Source organism: Molossus molossus, unplaced genomic scaffold, assembly GCF_014108415.1.
Source record: "Molossus molossus isolate mMolMol1 unplaced genomic scaffold, mMolMol1.p scaffold_m16_p_24, whole genome shotgun sequence".
NCBI lineage: Eukaryota > Metazoa > Chordata > Mammalia > Chiroptera > Molossidae > Molossus > Molossus molossus.
Window position 1 is genome coordinate 4639261 of NW_023425360.1, and position 21367 is coordinate 4660627.

The following is a 21367-nucleotide window of genomic DNA, read 5'->3' on the forward strand; positions in this document are numbered from 1 at the left end:
CTGTGAACCGCTGAGCCAAACTGGCCAGGGCCAGAGGGAACCTTCTGAAACATGAGTTTGCTTATGCTCTTCCTCCATTCAAAGGCAGACCTTGGCATTGATGTCATTCCGGATTGAAAGCACAAACCAGGTAAAATCAGACAGTGATGCGTGCTGTGAAGAAGTAGCGTGATGGCAGTGGAATGAGGGCCGTCAGGAAAGCCTTCTGAAGAGGTGACATTTGCGTTGAGTCCTGATGCTTTGAAGGAGGCTGATGGAAAAAGTCGGGGGTCGGGGTAGGCTGTCCAGATAGAGGACAAAGCAAAAATTTCAAGGGAGGAACCGGGTTGTAAGAGACTGAATGAGATAACATAAGTGAAAGTCAAGTAAAAAGGTTATGGGGTTCATTTAGTACAAGAAGATTTCGCTGTATGTTCACTGTGTGTATTAGAAAATGTATTAGGCTCTGAGCATGCTGGGGATAAGTACAGTCCCATTCCTTGAAGAGCTCTCTGTCTAGAAAGAGCAACAAGAAGCAAATAGTTTCTCAGCTCATAAAATGGCGCATTTAATTAAGAGGTGGAAAATTAAATTAAAAAAAAATTAAGTTATTTTTGTTACAGATATTTCTCCTCCCCCACCACTGATTCCCCCCTCCCACTCCATCCCCGCCCTGTCCCCAGCTTTGTTGTCCATGTCCATTGTTCATTTATTCATGCATATAAGTTCTGTGGTTTATCTCTCCCCCACCACCCCCTCTTCTGGGTATTGCAAATTAATTTTTATATCTGTTTTTGCAAATGTGCCCAGCAGGCGCAGAGACATTGCCATAGGAGATCACCTGTGCTCTGGTTAGAGCGCTGAGTTCATAGTCCCTGGGCCTCTGTGGCTTCTATCCCCCTCCGGACACCAGGGTGCGCTGTAACAACTCTCAGTCCCGGCTGGACGGCGCCGCGCTATCTCCACTTCTCGTCTCGCTGCGCCGCACTTCCGGTGGCTAGCGGAAGCGGGGGCCTGAGGTCGTGGGCGCCGGGTCCCGAGGCATGGCGGGGGCGGGGCCGGGGGAGGCGCGTGCAGAGCCGGCTGGGGGGTCCCCAGCCCCGGCCCTCTGAGCGGGGACCGACAGGTGAGGACTTCTTCTTTCTAAGTCCAACCTCCAAGCCCGTCAGGCCCTCCCCGAGGCCTCCTCAGGTTACCGCCCTGGGGCTGCCCCTGCTGGACGCCGAGGCCCCGCGGCTCCCGCCAGCCCTCAGATTCCCCCTCCCCTGGACGCCCCGCCCCGGGCTTGTCTGTCCGGGGGCGCCCCCCTGGTGGGGGAGGGGTGCACCCGCCCCTCCGTCGTGCAGGGTCTGGAAGCGGTCACAAGCAGTTGAGGGATGTGCGCTCCTGCCCCCCTGGGGAAACTGAGACCCAGCCCCGGGAAGTGGGGGTGCCCGAGACAGAGCGAGTGGCCCGGTTCAGCCAGGCTGCCTTCGTTCCGTGAATAACAGAAGGCATAGGACGGGCCGGCCCCAGGGCCGCGCTCCGGGAAAACCGAGGGGACGGGGGCAGACACGCTTATTTCCTGTCTGGAGAGGACAGGGTAGTCGGGGGGGGGGGGGGTCCAGCCACGTAAGCACACGACCACGCTAGCAAACGTGCAGATGCAAATGGTTATTCCGGAGAAACAGAGCAAAGAGAGAACGGGAGGCCAGTTCCAGGCGGGGTGGTCAGGGAAGACTTCCTGGAGGAGGTGGCACCTCCGCCGCAACTGGAGAAGTGATGGGAAGAGCCGGAGGAGATACATCCTAGGCGGAGGGGGGCAGCCCCTGCGGAGACCCGGGCTGGCAAAGAGCTTGCGGACCCGAGGCAGGGCCAGCGTTCGGGAAAGGAGGCCACGATGTGTCCTCTGGTCTCAAGTCGTGGGGTGGGCACAGTGCAGTGTTTGTGGACCGGGAAGGAGCTCACTCATCACTTACCGCCATAGACAGTAAGGAAAACGCAGAGACAGAAGTTGGCCCGCGGCCCAAGTGCAATGAAGGGGAGGTAACGGCTAGGATATTGGCATTTTATCTAATGGAGAGGTGAAGGAAGGTCTCTCCCAGAAGGGGGTGATGAGGCGGATATCTGAAATAGGAGTTAACTTAGCAAAGGGAGAAGAGTTGTTTTTTTTTCTTTTTAGATTGAGGTTAACAGTAAGTGCCAAGGTTCTGGGGCAGGAGGTCAGACACCTGTTGAAATGGTTAGAATTAAATGGGAAATGAGGCCAGAGAAGCAGAGCTGAGACCTTTGATTGTCATGTTAAGGATTTTGATTCTGTCAGTAAGGGCAGAGGAAGATGCTGACCTGTTTTATTTATTTATTTATTTTATTTATTTATTTTTATCCTCACCCGAGGACATTTTTCCATTTTTTGTTCAGATAGAACGGGAGGGAGAGAGGAAGAGAGAGAAACATCGATGTGAAGGGACACATCGAGTGGCTGCCACCCGCACGACCAACCAGGGCCGGGGACAAACTGCAACCGAGGTACATGCCCCTAGTGGGAACCGAACCCGGGTCTCTCTGTACCGCAGGTCGACGCTCCAACCGCTGAGCCAAACCGGCCAGGGCGATGCTGACCTGTTTTAATCCATAGTGGAAAGGATGTGATCCCAGAAGCGTTTTAGAAAGATCACTCTGGCTATGGAATGGATTGGCAGTGGACAAGAGTGGATTTAGGGAGACCAGGTAGGAAATTGTTGTAGTAATATAGACGTGGAGTGTACACAGATTATCTTAGAATTAGGCATTTCCTTTGCTTGAAAAGATCAGTGCTTTTTTCTAAGTTGAACAACTGTACGATATTTTATCTGACTTTTAAATCACGTCAGTCAGGTAGATGCTGTCTAATCTAATCCCTATTCCTTCTCCCATTCCTGGGCCTCTTGCATGCCATTCTGGTCTCCCTCTCTGAGTCTAATCCTCACCTTAGGTTGGCAGAGCTGTCCTTGGCAGAGACTGAGTGAGGCAGTTTGGTGAATTACTTGGTATTTTTAAATGGTGAAAACGTAATAGTGTGTTTTTTACGCTGTATCAAAGTAGCCACATGTTACAAGGAGTAAGCTGTGTGAAATTCAATATTGAATATATTCAGATGTGGAGGATGTGGCCCACTTTATCATGCTAAGTTCCTTTGCAAAAAATTGTGAGAGAGATTTCTTTTAAACTGCAGTGCTGCAAAGGGTTGTGCATGTATATGTCTTGTATATGTCCATGTATATGCCATGTATATGTCATGTATACCTCTTGTGTATGTCCAAACAGCTACTACATTTTTTTTTTTACTTATTGGCAGTGCAATTCTGTAGATTGTATTTTGCTCTTTGCCTTTGTGCTGCGAAAGTCTTAACCAAAGTAGAAGCTTTATAATCCTGAAGGTCCTCATGGTATGCATTCCATCTACCTCTGGTTTCATCTTAATTGTCCTTTGTTTTCCAATTATAATGATTGTTTTCTAATTTAAAACAATTCTAAGGACTTACTTTTAAAATTATTTATTATTTAAAGAACAATAGTGCAATCAAGACTAGTTTAAGGAAAAATATACTCTTGGAATTGCCAATGTGTCCCCAGCTCCCATCCCATTTTTTTTTACTTCCTCAGAAGTAATCACTGTTCTGAATTTTTATAATTGCCCTGCTTCTCATAATTGTATACCCATATATTTGTGTCCTTAAGCTAGAGATTGTTTGAAGCTTATATAAAGGAATCACAGCTTGCTATCTTCATTCAACATTGTGTTCTGAAATTCATCCATGATGTTATGTATAACTGTAGTGCATTGATTCATTGCTTCATAAGATTTCCCTGCATGAATATGCCTCAATAAATCGATCTAGTCTGCTGCTAATAGACACTTGGGGTGTTGTCAATATTTGCTGTTGCCAATGGACATTCTTGTATATGTCTCATGTTATATATCTGTGCATTTGTTTCTCTAGATCAGGGTGTTTCAACCTTAGCACTATTCACATTTTGGGCCGGATGTGAGGGGCTGTTCTCTTTACTGTAGGATGTTTGGGAGCACCCCTGTCTTCTATTTGCTGGACCCCCATAGTGCCCCTCCCTCCCAAGTTATGTCTCCAGATATTACAAAATTGCCCCACTTGGGCAGACTTTTTCTGCAAAGGGCCTGACAGTAAGTATTTTAGGCTCGGTGAGGGTAGGAGCAGGGTGGGGGGTGTCAATGGGGGAAGAAAAAGGAGGGATATCTATTATACTTTCAACAATAAAGATAAATAAAAAAAAATAAAAATAAGGATTCAAACACTTCAAAAATTAAAAAAAATTTTTTTAGGTTTGTGGGCCAAATTTTCTTTGTGTCAACTCATCAGCTCTACCTTTGCAGGGCAAAAGCACCCCAGACAGCATGTAAGTGAATGGGTGCGGCTAACAGGCAGGAGGCAGGCTGGATTTGGTCTGAGGGAAGTAATTTGCAAGTCTTTTGCTATAGTCTAGATCAATAGGAAATACATTTTATATCCTCACCCTGTGCACATAGCTCATATAATTGAAACAAACGTTTTGCAAAACAGTGCTTATTCTTACTATGTGTGATTTAGTTTGATATTTTCTATTTTGTTCCATTTTTTAAAAATGTCAGTATATCCACTAAATTGGTTTCAGTAATTGGTTTCACACTCATTAATAATGAGTGTGACTAGCAGTTTGATAAACTTCATTTGCTCGGTCATAGAGGTATGCACATCTTTAAGTGGACTAGATAGAATAATACTTATATAGATTTCAAATGCCTTTTAGAAGGAGACAATATAAATAAATACCCCACTGTGTGTATGTCCTTATTTCTAAAATACAAATTGGGTTACCCTGCTTACAACCTATAATAGCTTACATGGAATGGCATACAGAGTGTTTTCCATTCTGACTCCAGTCTGCTTTTATAGGCTTATCTTTTATCACTCAATCTTCTGTGCTCTAACCATGTGGACTTATTCTGATTCCCAAATATGTCATGCCATACTCTTTCTGAGGTATTTTGTAGACTACCTTCTTTCTGAAATGTTCCTCTTCTACTTTGCCTAACAAATTCTTTATCCTTCAAGGCCCATGTCTAATGTTGATTCTTTCATTCAACATATTTATGAGTACTTACGTTCCTTGGGCACTGCCCTAGGTGCTTGGGGATACAGCAAGGAATTAGGTGAAGTCCCTGCTAGTTGATATGGGAGACATATACTAAAAAGGTAAACAAATAAGATAATTTCAGAAAGGGATAAGGGCTGAGGAAAGTAAAATTGGGTAAAATGATAGATTGATATGGATGGAAAGAAGGCACCACTTTAGGTAAGGTAGTTGGGGAAAAATTTGGAAGAGTTGCTACTTTTCCTGAGATTTGAACAGTGTTGCTCCACTTCCTTCTGGTGTCCATAGTGTCTCATGAGAAATCCACAGACATTTATTGTTCCTATAAAGTAATGTATTACTTGGTTGCTTTTAAGATTTTTACTTTGTGTTTTAGTTTTTTACAGTTTGACTATGATGTGTCTGGGCATGGATTTCTTTGGGTTTGTTATGTTTGGCATTCTCTGAACTTCTCGAATCTCAGGCTGATACACAAAAGGTTTATTCCTGGGTTCTTTATTCTGTTCCATTGGTATATTGTTTGACTGGTGCTGGTACCACACTTTTTGATTACCTTAGCTTTGTAATATGTTTTGAAATCAGGAAGTATGAGTCCTCCACCTTTGTTTTCTTTTACAAAACTGTTAGCCTTTTGGGGTTCTATGAGATGACGTGCATTTTAGGATGCATCTTTCTATTTGCCAAAAATGCTGTTGAGATTTTGGTATGGATTACATTGAGTTTGTAGATTGCTTTAGGTAGTATGGACATCTTGTATATATATGCATACACACACACAAATATACACACACATATAATTAATTAATTATTTTAAATCCTCACCCAAGGATATTTTTCCATTGATTTTTTTTCAGGTAGAGTGGGAGGGAGGGAGAGAGAGAGAAATGTCCATGTGAGAGAGAGAAATGTCCAACATCGATTGGTTGCCTCCCACATGACCCTAACTGGGGCTGGGGAGCGAACCTGCAACCGAGGTATGTGCCTTTGACTGGGAATCGAACCCATGACTCTTCAGTCCACAGGCCAGCACTCCAACTGCTGAGTCAAACTGGCCAGGGCTATGTGTGTATCTTTTAATGACTATACACTGAATGTGACTCCTACATTGAACAGATTTGATGTAGTTGTAGGTTTTTCTGTTAATTGTCCCCAATAGCTAAGCATGCTTTGAAGATACTCCAGTTGAATTAGGTCCTTATCTCAAACCTGTTTCTAGAATCAGAAATGTGGGGACCACTTTCTGATTACAGTCTAGGAAGGAGAAATGCCGATCACTTTTATCTTGGGAGCTCTTAGGTTCAGGGTATGTGGAGGGAAATGTTCTGACTTGTATGAGTTTTGGTAATGTTTGTTTTATTTTCTTCTACTTGACTTTTCCATGTAGAGATGTGATAATGGATCATCATGTTTCCACCATCAAACCTCGAAGAATCCAGAACCAAAATGTCATTCACCGCTTGGAACGCCGGCGGATCAGTTCAGGCAAGGCGGGCACCCACTGGCATCAGGTCCGAGTGTTCCACCAGAATGTCTTCCCCAACTTCACAGTTGTCAACGTTGAAAAGCCGCCTTGTTTCTTGCGTAAATTCTCACCCGACGGGCGATACTTTATTGCTTTCTCTTCGGACCAGACATCCCTTGAAATCTATGAGTACCAGGGCTGCCAAGCAGCCGAGGACCTCCTGCAGGGCTCTGAGGGGGAGATCCTGTCCAATGGCAATGACCAGCGGTCGGTCAACATCCGCGGGCGGCTCTTTGAACGGTTTTTTGTCCTGCTGCACATTACCAACGTAGCGGCCAATGGTGAGCACCTGAACCGAGAGTGTAGCCTTTTCACTGACGACTGCCGGTGTGTCATTGTGGGCTCCGCTGCCTACCTCCCGGACGAGCCTCACCCTCCTTTTTATGAGGTGTATCGGAACAGTGAATCTGTGACCCCCAACCCACGGTCCCCTCCGGAGGACTATTCCCTCCACATCATTGACCTCCACACTGGCCGCTTATGCGATACCCGCACCTTCAAGTGTGATAAAGTGGTTCTGTCACACAACCAAGGGCTGTATTTGTACAAAAATATCCTGGCCATCTTGTCAGTGCAGCAGCAGACCATCCATGTCTTCCAGGTGACTCCAGAAGGCACCTTCATTGATGTGAGGACCATTGGCCGCTTCTGCTATGAGGATGACCTGCTCACTGTGTCAGCTGTTTTCCCTGAGGTGCAGCGGGATAGTCAGACAGGCATGGCCAATCCTTTCAGGGATCCCTTCATCAACTCCCTGAAACACCGGCTGCTCGTGTACCTGTGGCGCCGGGCAGAGCAGGACGGGAGTGCAATGGCCAAGAGGCGCTTCTTCCAGTATTTTGATCAACTGCGGCAGCTGCGCATGTGGAAGATGCAGCTTCTGGACGAAAACCATCTGTTTATCAAGTACACTAGTGAGGATGTGGTAACCCTGCGGGTCACAGATCCATCACAGGTATCAGGTGCTCTCCTGCCCGTTACCCCAGAAATTTGGCAGAATGTGACAGTTTTTCCTTTGCACGTAGCCAGCCTCTCAGAAATACACGTTTTATGTAGTCTTACATTTTTGCTGTCCTAGGGCTCAGTCAAACTTAAAAACAGCTCCATTTTTCTCTGGCCACATGTATTTATTTGCATAAATGAAAGCTAAACCTCAGGCCATTGACATGTAGATAGTCACCTCTGTGATTGTTACCCTCTACCTTCTGCAGAACATTTTAAGTACCCTTGAGGTGGAAGCCCAAATGCTACAAGGTCAAAGGTGTAGACTACCTGTGGATAATCCTGCCTTGATTTTATAAGACTGTGCTTGTTGGTCTGACTGCTTTAGTTTTGACAGTAAGAATGAGCCTATCATACAAAAAAGAAAGTCCTCTAAAAATCTAGCTTCTCTTCCTACTCAAATGGTTAATGTCAGTATACTTCTTCACAAGCTCTTCTTTAAAAGATAATAGGTGCCTGGCTAGTGTAGCTCAGTGGTTGAGCATGGACCCATGTACCAATAGGTCGCCAGTTCAATTCCCAGTCAGGGCCTGTGCCCAGGTTGTGGGCCAAGTCCCCAGTGAGGAGCATGCAGGAGGTGGCCAGTTGATGTTCTCTGTCATCGATGTTTTCATCTCTCTCTCCCTCTCTCTCTAAAATCAATAAAGAAAAAAAAAAAAAAGAAGATAATAGGCAAGTTCATTTGACAGAGTTAAGTTTTATGACTTTACCTTGACCTTACCCAAGCACTGAAAGATAGGTTGTAGAGCAGGAAAAGATAAAAAGGAAGCCCAAATTTTGGGTCTCCCAAGTGAATTATCAGGACTGTAGGTCCTGAGGTTTTTTTCATTGTGGGTGAAAGATGTTGGCAGGGGAGAGAGGCATTTCTCAAATGAAAATAAGATGTTGGTCAGAGCATGGAAACCTCTAAGACTCTTAGATTGAAACACTATGTTGAAATTCAGGATAGTTTGGGCATTTCCCTTTAAGCTCTCAATTTCAGTGTAGACCAAGTAAGAGACCCCTTTTTCTGTACCTTTGCCTTCATTCTCCTGTTTCTAGATTGTCTTCTTAGATGCTAGTTTGCAACTTCTGAACAGAAAGCAAACCAATAAACCACAAAGTCATCTGAGTTTGGTATTGCTCATTGACCTGCCGCTGATTTTATCATTAAGAGAGATGGTTCAGGGTTTTGTCTCCTAAGACCTTACTAGCCATTTGTGGTAAAATGACATTTTTATTCTGAGTCATAGTTTATGAATTCTTTAAAATTGGGGGGTACTGTGGCTTAAAGATAGTTTTTTTCTGGACTGTTTTTCTTCTCTGTCGATGGTGAAGTCACCGTGGAGCCATTTGGGGAGGCATCTAGTTCACCTCACGTATCTTGGGAGACCGGCAGCGAAGCCCTTGACTTTGCAGCCTCCTGTCCTGTATTTCCCAGTCTGCCCTGCAGGGGAGCTTAGCGGATGTTTGTGTGATTCTATGTTCACGTAATTAAGGTGGACCTTGGTGAAGCCCTGATATGATCAAAGTGTTGTCCATGTCTATAGAAAGGACATGAGTCAATGTTTTATTTAGGTTTGAGCTATAATTACCTTTTTGTTTTGGAGGGAATACGATGTCTGTAATTGTTGCATTTGAGATTATTCTTTTTTTTTTTTCCTTTGCTAAAATATGACCTATATATCTCTGATAGCTGTAATAAGTTGTGGCCAGAAATATTTCTGGGGCTCTGTCCTGTGCGTACCAGAGGTTGTAACTTTAAACCCAGTCTCTCTGCCCTGGTTGTCTTTCCCTCCTGCCTCAGTTTAATTTGAAAGGTTCCAATAAGGTTAATGAGTACAAAGTAAATCCAAAACAAAGCCTTGCTAATATTAGGGGTATTATTCTCAGGTTACCCTCCAGCCTCTTTAATTTGCAGCCAAATTTAATTTCTAGGGGTTCACAAAAGTCATGTAATATAAGCTCCGGGAAAGACTAATTACTAGTAAAACAGGTGGGCCAAATGGCCCCAGAAATTGGTAAGGGAGATTTAAACTTAATCATAGGAGGGGGACTACTAATTTCAGTGTCCTGGAAACTTCTGGAGTCCTGTTGGAAGCTTGCAGATGGATTTATACTGTCACATTCATTGTGACAAAAACTATGGGTTCCTGGTGCTTCCCTGTTAGGCCAAGCAGAGCACTGGAGGTTTGAAGGAAGAGGGCTCGTCATCCAGGGCCATTCAGAAAGAGCAGCGACTCTGCCACCTGTGGCATTTGAATGCTTTTCAAGTCCCCCCTCTGAGATTTGCTATAAATCACAAATGTATCTTACAAATGCTCTTGGCTGAAAGAACATTTATGAAGAAAAAATAGAAATGCCTCTGATTTTTCATTTGTTCAGCAGCAGTGCCCTGCTTGGTTACAACTTGTCTGGGCAGTTTTAGGACACAGTGTACTTAAGGCAGCTCTGCATGTTAGAAATATTAAGAGGAAAAATAAAGGCCCCTAAATTGAACTTTCAACTGTACGTGTACAAGAGAAAAAAAATTGTCAACAGCCAACTCCAGGCTGCAAATCACTTTCTCAGCAGGATGGAAATTAAATCTGGCATTTAAAAAAAGTGTTTTTTATCTAAGGGTGGGTTGGGGAGCAAGTAGAGAATAAACACTTGGAAGGAAAAATATTGAATTTGCACAGTTTGAAATGAAAGATTGAAAACCTTTTATACATATATACTGGCCAATTCCATAATTTTAGCAGCACAGATACAGTAGGAAATCTGGCAACACTGAGGCCTTTAATTAATAAAGCCCACCAAGGCCTCCTCCTTTCCCAGAACCACTTGGAGCCACGTTTAGCACTAGTGCTGGAGAAGAGGGGTTTGCATGTTTTCCTTGGGTAGCCGTGATAAGTTTGCTAGGCATTGCATTATACTCAGCTGTCTCTTAGCTTCTCTGTTCTTCTGTAGGCATCTTTCTTTGTGGTGTACAACATGGTGACAACAGAGGTGATCGCTGTGTTTGAGAATACGTCAGACGAGCTTCTGGAGCTCTTCGAGAACTTCTGTGATCTCTTCCGTAATGCTACCCTGCACAGTGAAGTCCAGTTTCCCTGCTCAGCTTCTAGCAACAATTTTGCAAGGCAGATCCAACGCCGGTAAGCTGTTCCACCAAGCTTAACAGGCTTAATTTTTCTTAGATTTTCTTATTTTGTTGGGGTTAGGCCAATAGTCATTTACTTCAGGAAACCATACTACAGTCTTATTCTCCAATTCATATGTCTATTCTATCTCCCCCACAGAATTGTATCCTAATGTAACATATTTTATTAATCATTTTACCATACTTTGTTGCATTGGAAATATAATGTACATATAAATTAAAATTACTTTTTATTTCTTGGGAACACATGGCTCTAAATGCTCAATTTTGTAGTCTTCAAAAATCTTTTGGTAAAAATAAATGAAAAGGGATCCTTTATAGGTTAGAAGAAATGTTTCAGAAAAAATAAATCAGCAAGGATCACAAGTCAATTAAGGAAAACTGTTATTTTGAAAGGTAGAGACCAAAATAAACAGAATAAAGAAACACCATTGTGTTCCCTGAAATAATTGAAGCTATAAGAACAGGAACATTCCTAGAACAGTGACACTTTAGAAATTTAAAATTTGTTATAGTTGAAGAATCCTCCAAGAAAGTAGAATAAAAAGGTAAGAGAATGAAAATGGGAGAGAAAAGAGGGGGAAAAAAGCATTTGCCCAGGTGTTCCAATATCTGGCTAATTCTGGAAGGAATAATAGAGAAAATGAAGGGCAAGAAATAATGTAAGACGATTTTCTAATACTGGAGAACATAAATTTCCAGATTGGCAGGACCATCTAATGGTGCGCTCGATCTGGCTTATACTAGTTGGTTTAACTAACTGGTTGTTAGTTAAACTTTAATGAATTTTTGCAAGCTGATTGCTAAACATAGCCATTATTAAAAGTTAATGATTTTCTAATTATTTCTCTATTATGCTCTTGAGGTTGTTTGTATCTGTTGATCTGTATGGGGAAAATGCATAGTGATGTGCTGCAGTTCCTCTGCACAACTCCACGTTCATGATGTCATGTTGGGGCCTTGAAACTGACCACAGCAGTGGAGTTACACCACAGAAATTAGCAAGTGCTATAATATACGACTTTCCCCCCTTGGATAAATAATTATTAAACCATTATTAGCACATTACTGGATCCATCAAGCATCCAGTATAGTCAGTGAAAAAAAGATCCGTACTGCACCATGTCATCATGAAACTTTGAAACACTGGGGGTAAAGGGAATGTTGTAAAAATTTTCAGAAAAAACATACATCTCACATGTAAAAGAGTAGTCTAAATGGCATTGGACTGACCAATAACAATGTTAAAAGTTTGAATCTGTTAAAATCATGCCCTTGGACTTCTCTGAAAAAAATGACTTCTAATCTAGAATTCTATATTCAGGTAATTGATGGAGCAAAGACATTTTTAGACATGCTATCTCTAAAAATTACCTCCCGTGTATCTTTTCTAAGGAAGCATCTGGAATATGTATTTTGCCAATAAACACAAAAGAATGGTACAGGAAATAGTTTGACACTGGAGAGAAGCAGAGGGGATTCTAAGGATAATGGTAAAAGGGAAGTTGACAGACAGCAGCTAGACAGGTTGAAGCAGGAGGGTAGAGGTTCCTATGAAGGATGAATCCAAGGAACTAATAAAATTGTTAGAACACTTGGTGGTTTTGGTGTGTTAACGAGATTGTCGGTTCTGTTCTAGTAGGTTCATCAACACAGGCCTCATTGAGAAGGTGATATTTGAGCAAAGCGTTTGAAGGAGGTCAGGGAGCAGGCTGTGTGGACATCAGGAGGAAGAATACACCAAGCAAAGGGAGTGTTAAATCTGAAGGTCCTGAGGTGGATCTTGTGCATTTGAGGAACGCCAGGGAGGCCATAATGGCTGGGCTGGAGGAAGCAGGAGGCAGAGTGGTTAGAGATGTGGTTAGAGATGGGGCCAGACACAAGGCCGTTCTAAGCTTTGACTTTAACTGTAGATGAGATTGTGTAGTATTTGAGTGGAGGACCTGCATGGTCTCACCCGTGTTTTGACAGGATCACTGTGTTGCTATGTTAAGAAGAGAATGTAGGAGGGTAAAGTGGAAGCAGGGACACCAGGTAGGAGGCTATTGCAATGATCCAAATAAATAAAATTATTGTATTTTGTTTCCTACTAGTGGGATTTAAGTTCTTTTTTTTGTGCGCTTATCCTAAGCACCTAGAAGGTGAAGGGTCAGGGTAGTAACATTAGGGGTGGTAAGTAATTGTATTCTCAATGTATTTTGAAGACAGACCCCAAAAGATTGGGGGAGGATAGGATATGGACTGTGAAAGCATAAAAATGATTCTAATGTTTGTGGCTTAATCAGCTTGCAAGAGGGAGTTACCATTGAACGGTGACGGCATGGCTCGTGTGGAGCCAGTAGAGGAGAGAAGTCCTCTCCGTGGAGCAGTCGAGTGGTTTCTCCGTGGAAGGAGTGTCGGCTGCTCCTGAAAGGTCGAGGTCCAGGAGGACTGATCATCCGCTCTTGGACTTAGCAACCTGGAGCTGACTGGTGACTTGTAAGAGAGTGGTTTCAGTGAGATATGTACCAGAAAAAGTATTCCGAGGAGTTTTGTTGTAAAGGAAAGCTGGAAAATGATGCATTAGCTGGAGGAGCAAATGGTGTCAAGTTTTTCTTTTTGTTGGTTTCAAATGGTAGGGGGAATGCCATGTTTGTACCCAGACAGGACTAATCCTCTAGACAGGGGACGCCTATAGTTTGGGGAACGGGGGAAAGATTTGGTTAAGTATATGACAGGGGATGGGATGGGATCTGGAGGCCAAGTGGAGCAATAGGCCTAACATGGGAGCACAGATAGTTATATAGGTGCAGATGTCCTGATGGGAGCTTGAAAAAGTTCTCTGCTCATTACTTGTATTTGTCGGTAACAAAGTAGGCAGTGCCATTAGGTTAGGGTCAGCGTGAAGGAGGATGGTCACTGAAGAGCATTCGCGACCCCCTGGACTGTGGGCTGTGGCCCGAGTGCTCTGCAACATTAAGGGCCCACATGAGGGTCATGGTTGTGCATTTAAAGTGAGCATTGTTCTTCTCCAGCCATGGAGCTCGCTGAGTGCATACAGGCATGGAACATACAGAGTTGAACCTAGAGCTGTAGTTTTCTTAAGCAAGTGATACAAAGCAGGAGAAGATAAGGTTGTTGAGGATGAATGCAATGGAGTGACTGACTGGAATTTAAGCTGGCTAAGAAAGGAAGGAGGACGTGATGAGGTTGTAGGGTGGCAAAACATTGGTAAAATTGATGGATTGTACATTGGGGTTGAAGGATTGTTGAAGCTGGGGTGCGCAGAGGGAGTGAGCTGGAAAGATAGAAGAAATGGTTGGAGAGTATGGTGCTCCACCCTGAGATGACAGGGGGTTGCAGTCATTGGTAACGGTGAGATTGAGGATAAGACCTTGGCAGTGGGTGGCTGGGATAGAGAGGAGGTCCAGGAACTAGGAGGCCGTGGTGTTAGAAGAGTGAGCTCTGAGATTTCTGAAATCACCACAAATTAAGAGTGCCAGTGAGCCAGGAACTAAACTGGAGAGTCAGAGGGGTGATAGCTTTATCTTGTAGTCACTGAGGAGCCTGGAGGGTGGAGGTGATGGGTGCTGTTGGGGAATAGGAACTGGTTCAATCTGTAGATTTTCACGGAGGCTTTGATTTGTGATCATCGCAAAGCATGGCCAGCCCCCAACATTGTACCTTTTGAAGCCAGTGAGCCAGGCTGGGTTGGCATGTGGATGATGACATGCAGTACTGGATCTTTGCTGAAAAAGTGCTGAAAGCAACAGAGCCCAGGAGCTCTGATTGCAGCTGAAATGAAAGGGGGAAACAGTTCTATTTGACCTAAGGTTTATTTTATGAAGTACACTGAGGCTACGAGAGCGGCTGTCAAGAGAAGCAGTGGAAAGGCACACAGCTGGGCTTCCCGGGGAGAGGGGAGGTGTCAGTGTGCATCCAGCACTGCAGGCTAATAGTGCGAGCAGGGTAGACCGCCTGGGCAGGCTTTCTGGTCCTAGCACCTCTAGGAACATTTATTTATTTATTTTGTTAGTTTTTATTCCATTAATTTCAGAGATGCAATGTTATATTTTCCCCCCAGACTAAGAAAAATTTATTTTCCCTTTCATTGTTAAACTATGATATGCTTTGCTATAGAGATTTAAAAAAAAAAAACACATGCTGATAGTTGCCATTCTTTCTAAGAAGCTATAGGAAAGTGAAAAGGAAGGGAAGAAATTTAAAATGTCAGACAAACACAACCGTTAACATTTTGGTGTATTTCTGCCAGTCATTTCTGTAGGCATGAGTTTTTGTTTTCTTTGTTTTTAATTATAATATATAGACAGAATGTAGACTGCTTCTTTTACTTACCATTTAACCTTTCTCCTGTTACCATGTAATATTTGAAAATTAGTTTTCCATTTACCTTTGAATATTTCCTTCAATTTGTTATTCTTGTAAACAATGCCGTATTAAATGTGCACAGAGGATTTTCTGCATATAGAATTTCTTCTTTAGGGTAAATTTCCAGAATAGAAATAGTTGGTCAAGTCTAAGTGTTTTAAATTTAGTATTTGTTACAATTATGAGAAATAACTATTCCATTATCATTTATTATTAAAGATAAGTCAGATATGTGACTCTGTCCATGTTACTCTGGTTGTAAGACACTAGTGTTTCTGCAGGGTATAGGTAGCTAGCTCTCAAAGTTTATTTAAACAAATAGAGAATGAGCAATTTGTCAAAAGGTTTGGTGAAAGTCGGCTTACACCCAATCCTGAGAATAGCCAGAGAGAGGCTGCTTTATTCAGGATTCTCTGCTTTCCGCAACTCCTTCTCAGTGCGGTCTGAGGCTGTTATTTGGGGAGAGTAAATTCAAGTAGAAATACTCATCACAGATTAGTTACAGTCATTTTACACTTGTTTGTAGAGTCTTTTTAACTTTTCTAAGTAATGTTTCCCATTTCTAATTCTGTTTTTTAGTTTTTGAGAGTAGTTGAAACTAGTCAGACTTGTGAGGTGTGTGAGTTCTGACTTCAGTCAATATCGGGATTTTTATTTATAGAATGAATTGTTTTTAGACATAATATGTGTCCATTTAAAATGTGTGTTCGCTAACACAGCCTTCATCACTGGTGCTCTATTTTAGGTTTAAAGACACTATTGTAAATGCCAAGTATGGAGGGCACACTGAGGCAGTACGTCGACTGCTGGGTCAGCTCCCCATCAGTGCCCAGTCTTACAGTGGTAGCCCCTACCTTGATTTGTCTCTCTTCAGCTACGATGACAAGTGGGTGTCAGTCATGGAGCGGCCCAAGACTTGTGGAGATCATCCTATCAGGTACAGCATCTTTACTGCAGCTGCAAACTGCCAAAGGGCTGGTAATGGCTCGCTTTCTCTTTCTTTTTTTCTTGGACATCATGTTACAGTGATTGTGTCCTTTTGTACTTGGGTTGACTTGAAAGGGCAGGCTATTTCTATAATGTGGTGGGTGCTTTGATCATTTAGGCACTAGTCTCATAAATGAACAACTTTTACTCTTTGCTTCTCATCAAAACATCCAATTTAGGTACATATGTCCTTTTAAAGGTATCCAGGGAAGGAAACCATACTTTTCCTTTTAGTAATCTAATACTATTTCATAATAATGTTTATGGTTCAGGCTTTTTAATTTTATTTAGCTCAAATTATTTTTTCTTTTTAATTTTTTTTATTATTGATATTAGAGTGAAAGGAAGGGAGAAGGAGAGAGAGACAGAAACATCGATGAAAGAGAACATCTATTGGCCGCCTCCTGCATGCCCCTCACTGGGATCGAGCCCACAATCTGGGTATGTGCCCTGATGGGGAATCAAACCAGCGACCTCCTGGTGCATGGGTCAGTGCTCAGCCACTGAGTCACACTGGCTGGGCTGGCTCAAATTATTTCATCTCCCCAGTCACCCAATAGAAAAGATGGCAGAGACAATTTGGGGAACAGAAGGTTTTAGAGAAATTCAGGCTTCCTTACTTGGAGAATTTTGGAATGCAGATAATAGTACTTGTAAATATTTCAGTATTATTGCTGAAACCCTGAAACTAACCTCTGACAATCAGTCCCTCCCTCATAGATGTCCAGTTCGCAGACCCACCTGTCTCCATGTCGGGAGCTGGTGTTGTTCTGTGTGCTGTAAAAGGTGCTGGGGGAAGGAATCGGCTCCATTTTCACCACTGGGGTTATTCTGAGGTACACAGATGTGTTCCTGGAGCCTCGAGCTGGAGCGTGGGTCTTTTTCACATAGAAACAGTGTAGTTAGTATTTCATAATCCAGCTTCAATGTGTATTAAATATGTGTGTATAATATTCTGTGCAGTTAATCACCATTTATAACATTTCCTTTGGGAAATTGCAGTCCAGTTCCAAAACCAGTTTAAATTTTTTATTATGGAAAATTTTTAACATATGAAAAATAAAAGAGTACAACGAACCTTCGTGTACCCATCACCCAGCTTCAGCAATTACCAACTCATGGTCAATGTCGTTTCATCTCTTTCTACCACTGCCATTTCTTCCCCCACTCCCGACTGCCACCCTGAATTATTCTGAAGCAACTCCCAGGTATCATAACACTTTACTCATAAAATATTTCAGTATGAATTTTTAAAATATAAGGACTTAAAATACAACCTCAGTACCATTATTTCATCTGGAGAAAATGAACAAAACTTTATTGAGACCACCAGATATCTAATCAGATATCAACAGATTCCTGTTGTCTTGTAAGTATTCTTTTTACAGTTTGTTTGTTCCAATTAGGATCTAACCAAGGTGCCTGCATTGCATTTGATCACTATTTCCTTAAGTCTTCTTTATTCTATAGGTTCTGTTTCTCTCTTATTTTCCTTGCAGTGAAATTGTTGAAGATACCAGTTGTTCATCCTGTAATGTTTCCCACATTCTAGATTTTGCTCATTGTATTCCTAGAGTGGTAGTTCTATCTTTCTCATTCAGCCATATTTCCTGTGAACTGCTAGTTAGGTTTAGAAGCTCAAACAACTCACTTTAAATTATAAACCCTTTGAATGTTGGGGACTGTGCGTGTAAGTGAATGTGTTTTTCACACACTAAAAGCATATAATGGGCCTCATTTGATATAGTCAAGTAGTGTGAGATACATTTCTCTCCTTTCTGACTTCTTTGCTTTTTGAATTTGAAAAGGTTAACCTAATTAACACATCTGGAAATGTCATCGTTCCTAACGAAAGGGTTTTTTCTTGTAATTCTTATTTATTTGTAATTCAAAATGGGAAATGTAAGGATATTAAAAGCATATGAAGAGGCAGTGCCATGACTCTCACACGTTTATTATACATCCCATTCTAGTCTTTGTCAGTGTGCATGTTCACATTTACACCTTGGTATTGGTGGTTAGTATGATACTTTGTAGTCTGCTTTATTTTATAAACGTATTTCCATGCTGTTACACAGTCCTCACAGTTACAGTCCTAATGATGGCTTATTACTCCATCAAATAGATGTACCATATTTTATTTAACCATTCCCCAATTATTGAGCATTTATTCTCTTTCTGCATTTTTCCATTAGAGCTAATGCTATAGTACTATCTCTATTCATGTCACTATTTACTTCATTTAAGTTAAATTCTGAGGTTATAAGTTCTTGGAAATGGAATTATTGAATTAAAGGATATGAATATCTTTATTATATATCTGCTTTCCAAAGGGGAAATTACAGAGTTCTTTAATTCATGCTCTTTATTTTTCTAGAACTTCCTCCAGTTCAGCCTCAACCCTACTGATCATATGTAGTTCTCAGTACCACAGGGCACTTATTTTGCATTATGGGTATTTAAGTCCTGGGATGATTAGAAGTATCTTTAGTCTTACTGTATTAGATGAAAAATTAAAAACTACTTAGTATTTTGGTTTTGTGTGTGAGAAGAAGAATTTTCCAAAAGAGTTTATTCTCAATAAATTTAAATTTAATAAAATTAAAAAAGAATTTATTTTAAAAACGAAAAACTCAAATATGATTCTAGATCTGCACTGTCCTATATGGTAGCCACTAGCCACACGTGACTATTGAGCACTAAAATGTGGCTAGTCTAAGTCGAGATGTGCTCAAGTGTCAAATGTATATCAGATTTCAAAGGTTCAGCACAAAAAATAAAGTGAAATATCTCATTAATATATTTTGTATTGACTGTAGTTTGAAATGATAATATTTTGGATACCAGTGTTGGAGTCAACTAAATATATTATCAAAATTAATTTCACCTTAAACATTTTTTTTAATGCAGCTACCTGAAAATTTTAAATTGCAGACGTGGCTCACATCTCATTTCTGGCCCTGGCCTAGACAGTTGTGGGGCAGGTCGCTTCTGGAAAGGGGGAGGATAGAGTTAAGGCTATTACTCAGGGCTGTCTTGGGAAAGAGCAGTGACAAAGTGAATTGGGACAATATAGCAAAGTTCATAATCACCCTGTCCCTAAAAGGAGCCAATAAGATGAAGGTGATTTTGCAGTTCTGGTAAGCCGGGCCTGACGTCAGAGGGGATTTCATGACAAACTACAGTAACGAGTTGCCACATTCCCCTTTTGTGCAGATTTCAAGGTGGTGGTGAGTATCTGTACCATCCTCTTTCCCTCTCGTTCTGTTTAGGTTCTATGCCCGGGACTCTGGTCTGCTCAAGTTTGAGATCCAGGCAGGCTTACTGGGCCGCCCCATCAACCACACAGTGCGACGCCTTGTTGCCTTTACCTTTCACCCCTTTGAGCCCTTTGCTATTTCTGTGCAGAGAACTAATGCTGAGTATGTTGTCAACTTCCATATGCGACACTGCTGCACGTAGGTGCCTCACCAAAGCCAGATTTTCTGGTCTTCCAAGACTCCCCTCTGATCTCACAGACTCCAAAGCAAAAGCTCCTGACCACCAGCTCTGGGTTCCAGGTGGGTTGGTGGACCTCAGATGGGGAGAGCTGGAGAGAGGACTGAGCCTGGCTCAGCCTGGTGGAAGTTTGAACTGTATACAAAGTACTACTGATTGATTTCAAGCCCTCTTGCTTTTTCCCTGTGGGAATGTCCAGCACTAATTAAGTTCATTTACTTTTTGTTTTAGTTTGCGTTTTGTTGCTATGACTATGAGAGCATTACACCCTTACCCCTTTCATATCACTTCCTTGGCATTATGTATACATTCTGTAGCAGGTAAATCGTGTTTACTCACGAGAACTGTGTACACCCTTTCTACTTAGCCAACAGGCAGGGCTGTCTTTATAAGAAAACAAAATAAAGCCTTGGTATTTTCTTACTTAAATACATCCTGTTTGATGACTGCCTTATGTTCTGATCTCACGAAATGCTTTTCAGATACATGGGTTCCGGGGAGGACTGTGAAAGGGTCTAGAGGCCGTGGATCCAGCAGCTGCTCTTGGAGAGTAAGGGGTGTGTGCCAGCATGGAAGACAGGCATCTGCAGGATTGTCCCCTCCCTCGGGCTTTCTCCTGGTAACTTGCCGCTGGAGGGGCTGGGCGTAATTGCACATTCTCGCACGGAAGCATGCTCCCATCTGTGCCGTCTGTGTTGTGCAGGTGGAAGAGTGAGCAGCTCTTTGGCCATAGCAGAAACAAACACTGTTTAGCACATACTGCAATTTAGGTGGTGGGAGCTGGCCAGCGCCAGTTGTCCCTGAGGAGATCAGACTGGTTGCTCCTGGACGGTTGCGCATCACAGCTATCCTACAAACACCTGCCAGCCCCTGCCAGCATCCTTCTGTCACATTCTCAGCGGGTCTCCTCCAGCGGGCCTGTCAGGCTGTTCATGTTTCATCTTCGTGATGTACCCACCGTTTACTAGTAGCTGTGTAGTAACATCTGACTTGGAAGGTGGCTTTGCAGTGTCGGGTCCCAGAACAGGCTGTGAAAGGAGCCATGGCTGCGAACAGCTGGATCCTGGATCCTTCCACACCCAGACTGACTTCCCTTGGGAACACAAGAAATGTGTGATGAGTTGCTAAGCCCCATCAAAAGTGTGGCTAATTTCATCATATTTAATATGGAGCAGCTAAAGTCATTCTCATTTAGCATTCAACGTGGGATTTGACCACCTGTGTTGACCTACTATGAGTCAGGTAGATACCGTGACAAGATTTTATGGGTGAGAAGAGAAATTGGCCAATGAAGGGAATGATGATGCAAAACAGTAAAAGCTCCAGTACTGTATATCTGGAAACAGTGGAGGGGATGAAGGAGAGGTGGAGAAGGAAAGCTACTCGGGAAGGGAGACCGGCACTGGATAAATGGACGTGTGTTGTGTGAACCAGGGCAGAGGACGTTTCAAGGAGAAATCCAGCATGTTCAAAGGCATGGATGTATGAAAAGGGCTGCCAGGTTGTGGAATGGCAAGCAGTGGAACAGCACAAGCTTGGTGGGGTGGGTGGAGGTGCGACAGGGGTGGGGAGCAGGGGAAATGTGACTGCATCCTGAAGAGAGGTCTTGCACAGGGTGCTAGGGTTTTGTGCAGTGTAGAGCAGAATATGAATTTCACAGAGAGTTTTGGGCAACTTGGAAGCTGGCTTGGAGGGAATAGAGACTAGAGGTAGGGAGACCAGACAAGTCGGTGGTGATCCAAAGGAGAATGGGAGGGCTT

The 21367-nt window shown here is 42.7% G+C and overlaps 1 protein-coding gene across 3 annotated transcripts; it reads left to right on the plus strand.

The window, feature by feature from the left end:
* Positions 1–967: 967 nt before the first annotated feature.
* DET1 (DET1 partner of COP1 E3 ubiquitin ligase) lies at positions 968–20180 on the plus strand. Of its 3 annotated transcripts, none has more exons than XM_036278059.1 (5): positions 968–1105; positions 6491–7583; positions 10562–10749; positions 15868–16059; positions 19382–20036. In XM_036278059.1, the coding sequence occupies exons 2-5, from the start codon at positions 6501–6503 to the stop codon at positions 19569–19571; spliced, it is 1653 nt and encodes a 550-aa protein (XP_036133952.1). In that variant the 5' UTR covers positions 968–1105; positions 6491–6500; the 3' UTR covers positions 19572–20036. The 3 variants fall into 3 exon arrangements, 2 of the variants coding, with proteins under 2 accessions (XP_036133952.1, XP_036133953.1); XM_036278060.1 differs by lacking the exon at positions 968–1105 and adding an exon at positions 2552–2688; XR_004961491.1 differs by lacking the exon at positions 968–1105 and adding an exon at positions 20090–20180 and having other exon boundaries at positions 19382–19669.
* Positions 20181–21367: the final 1187 nt, after the last annotated feature.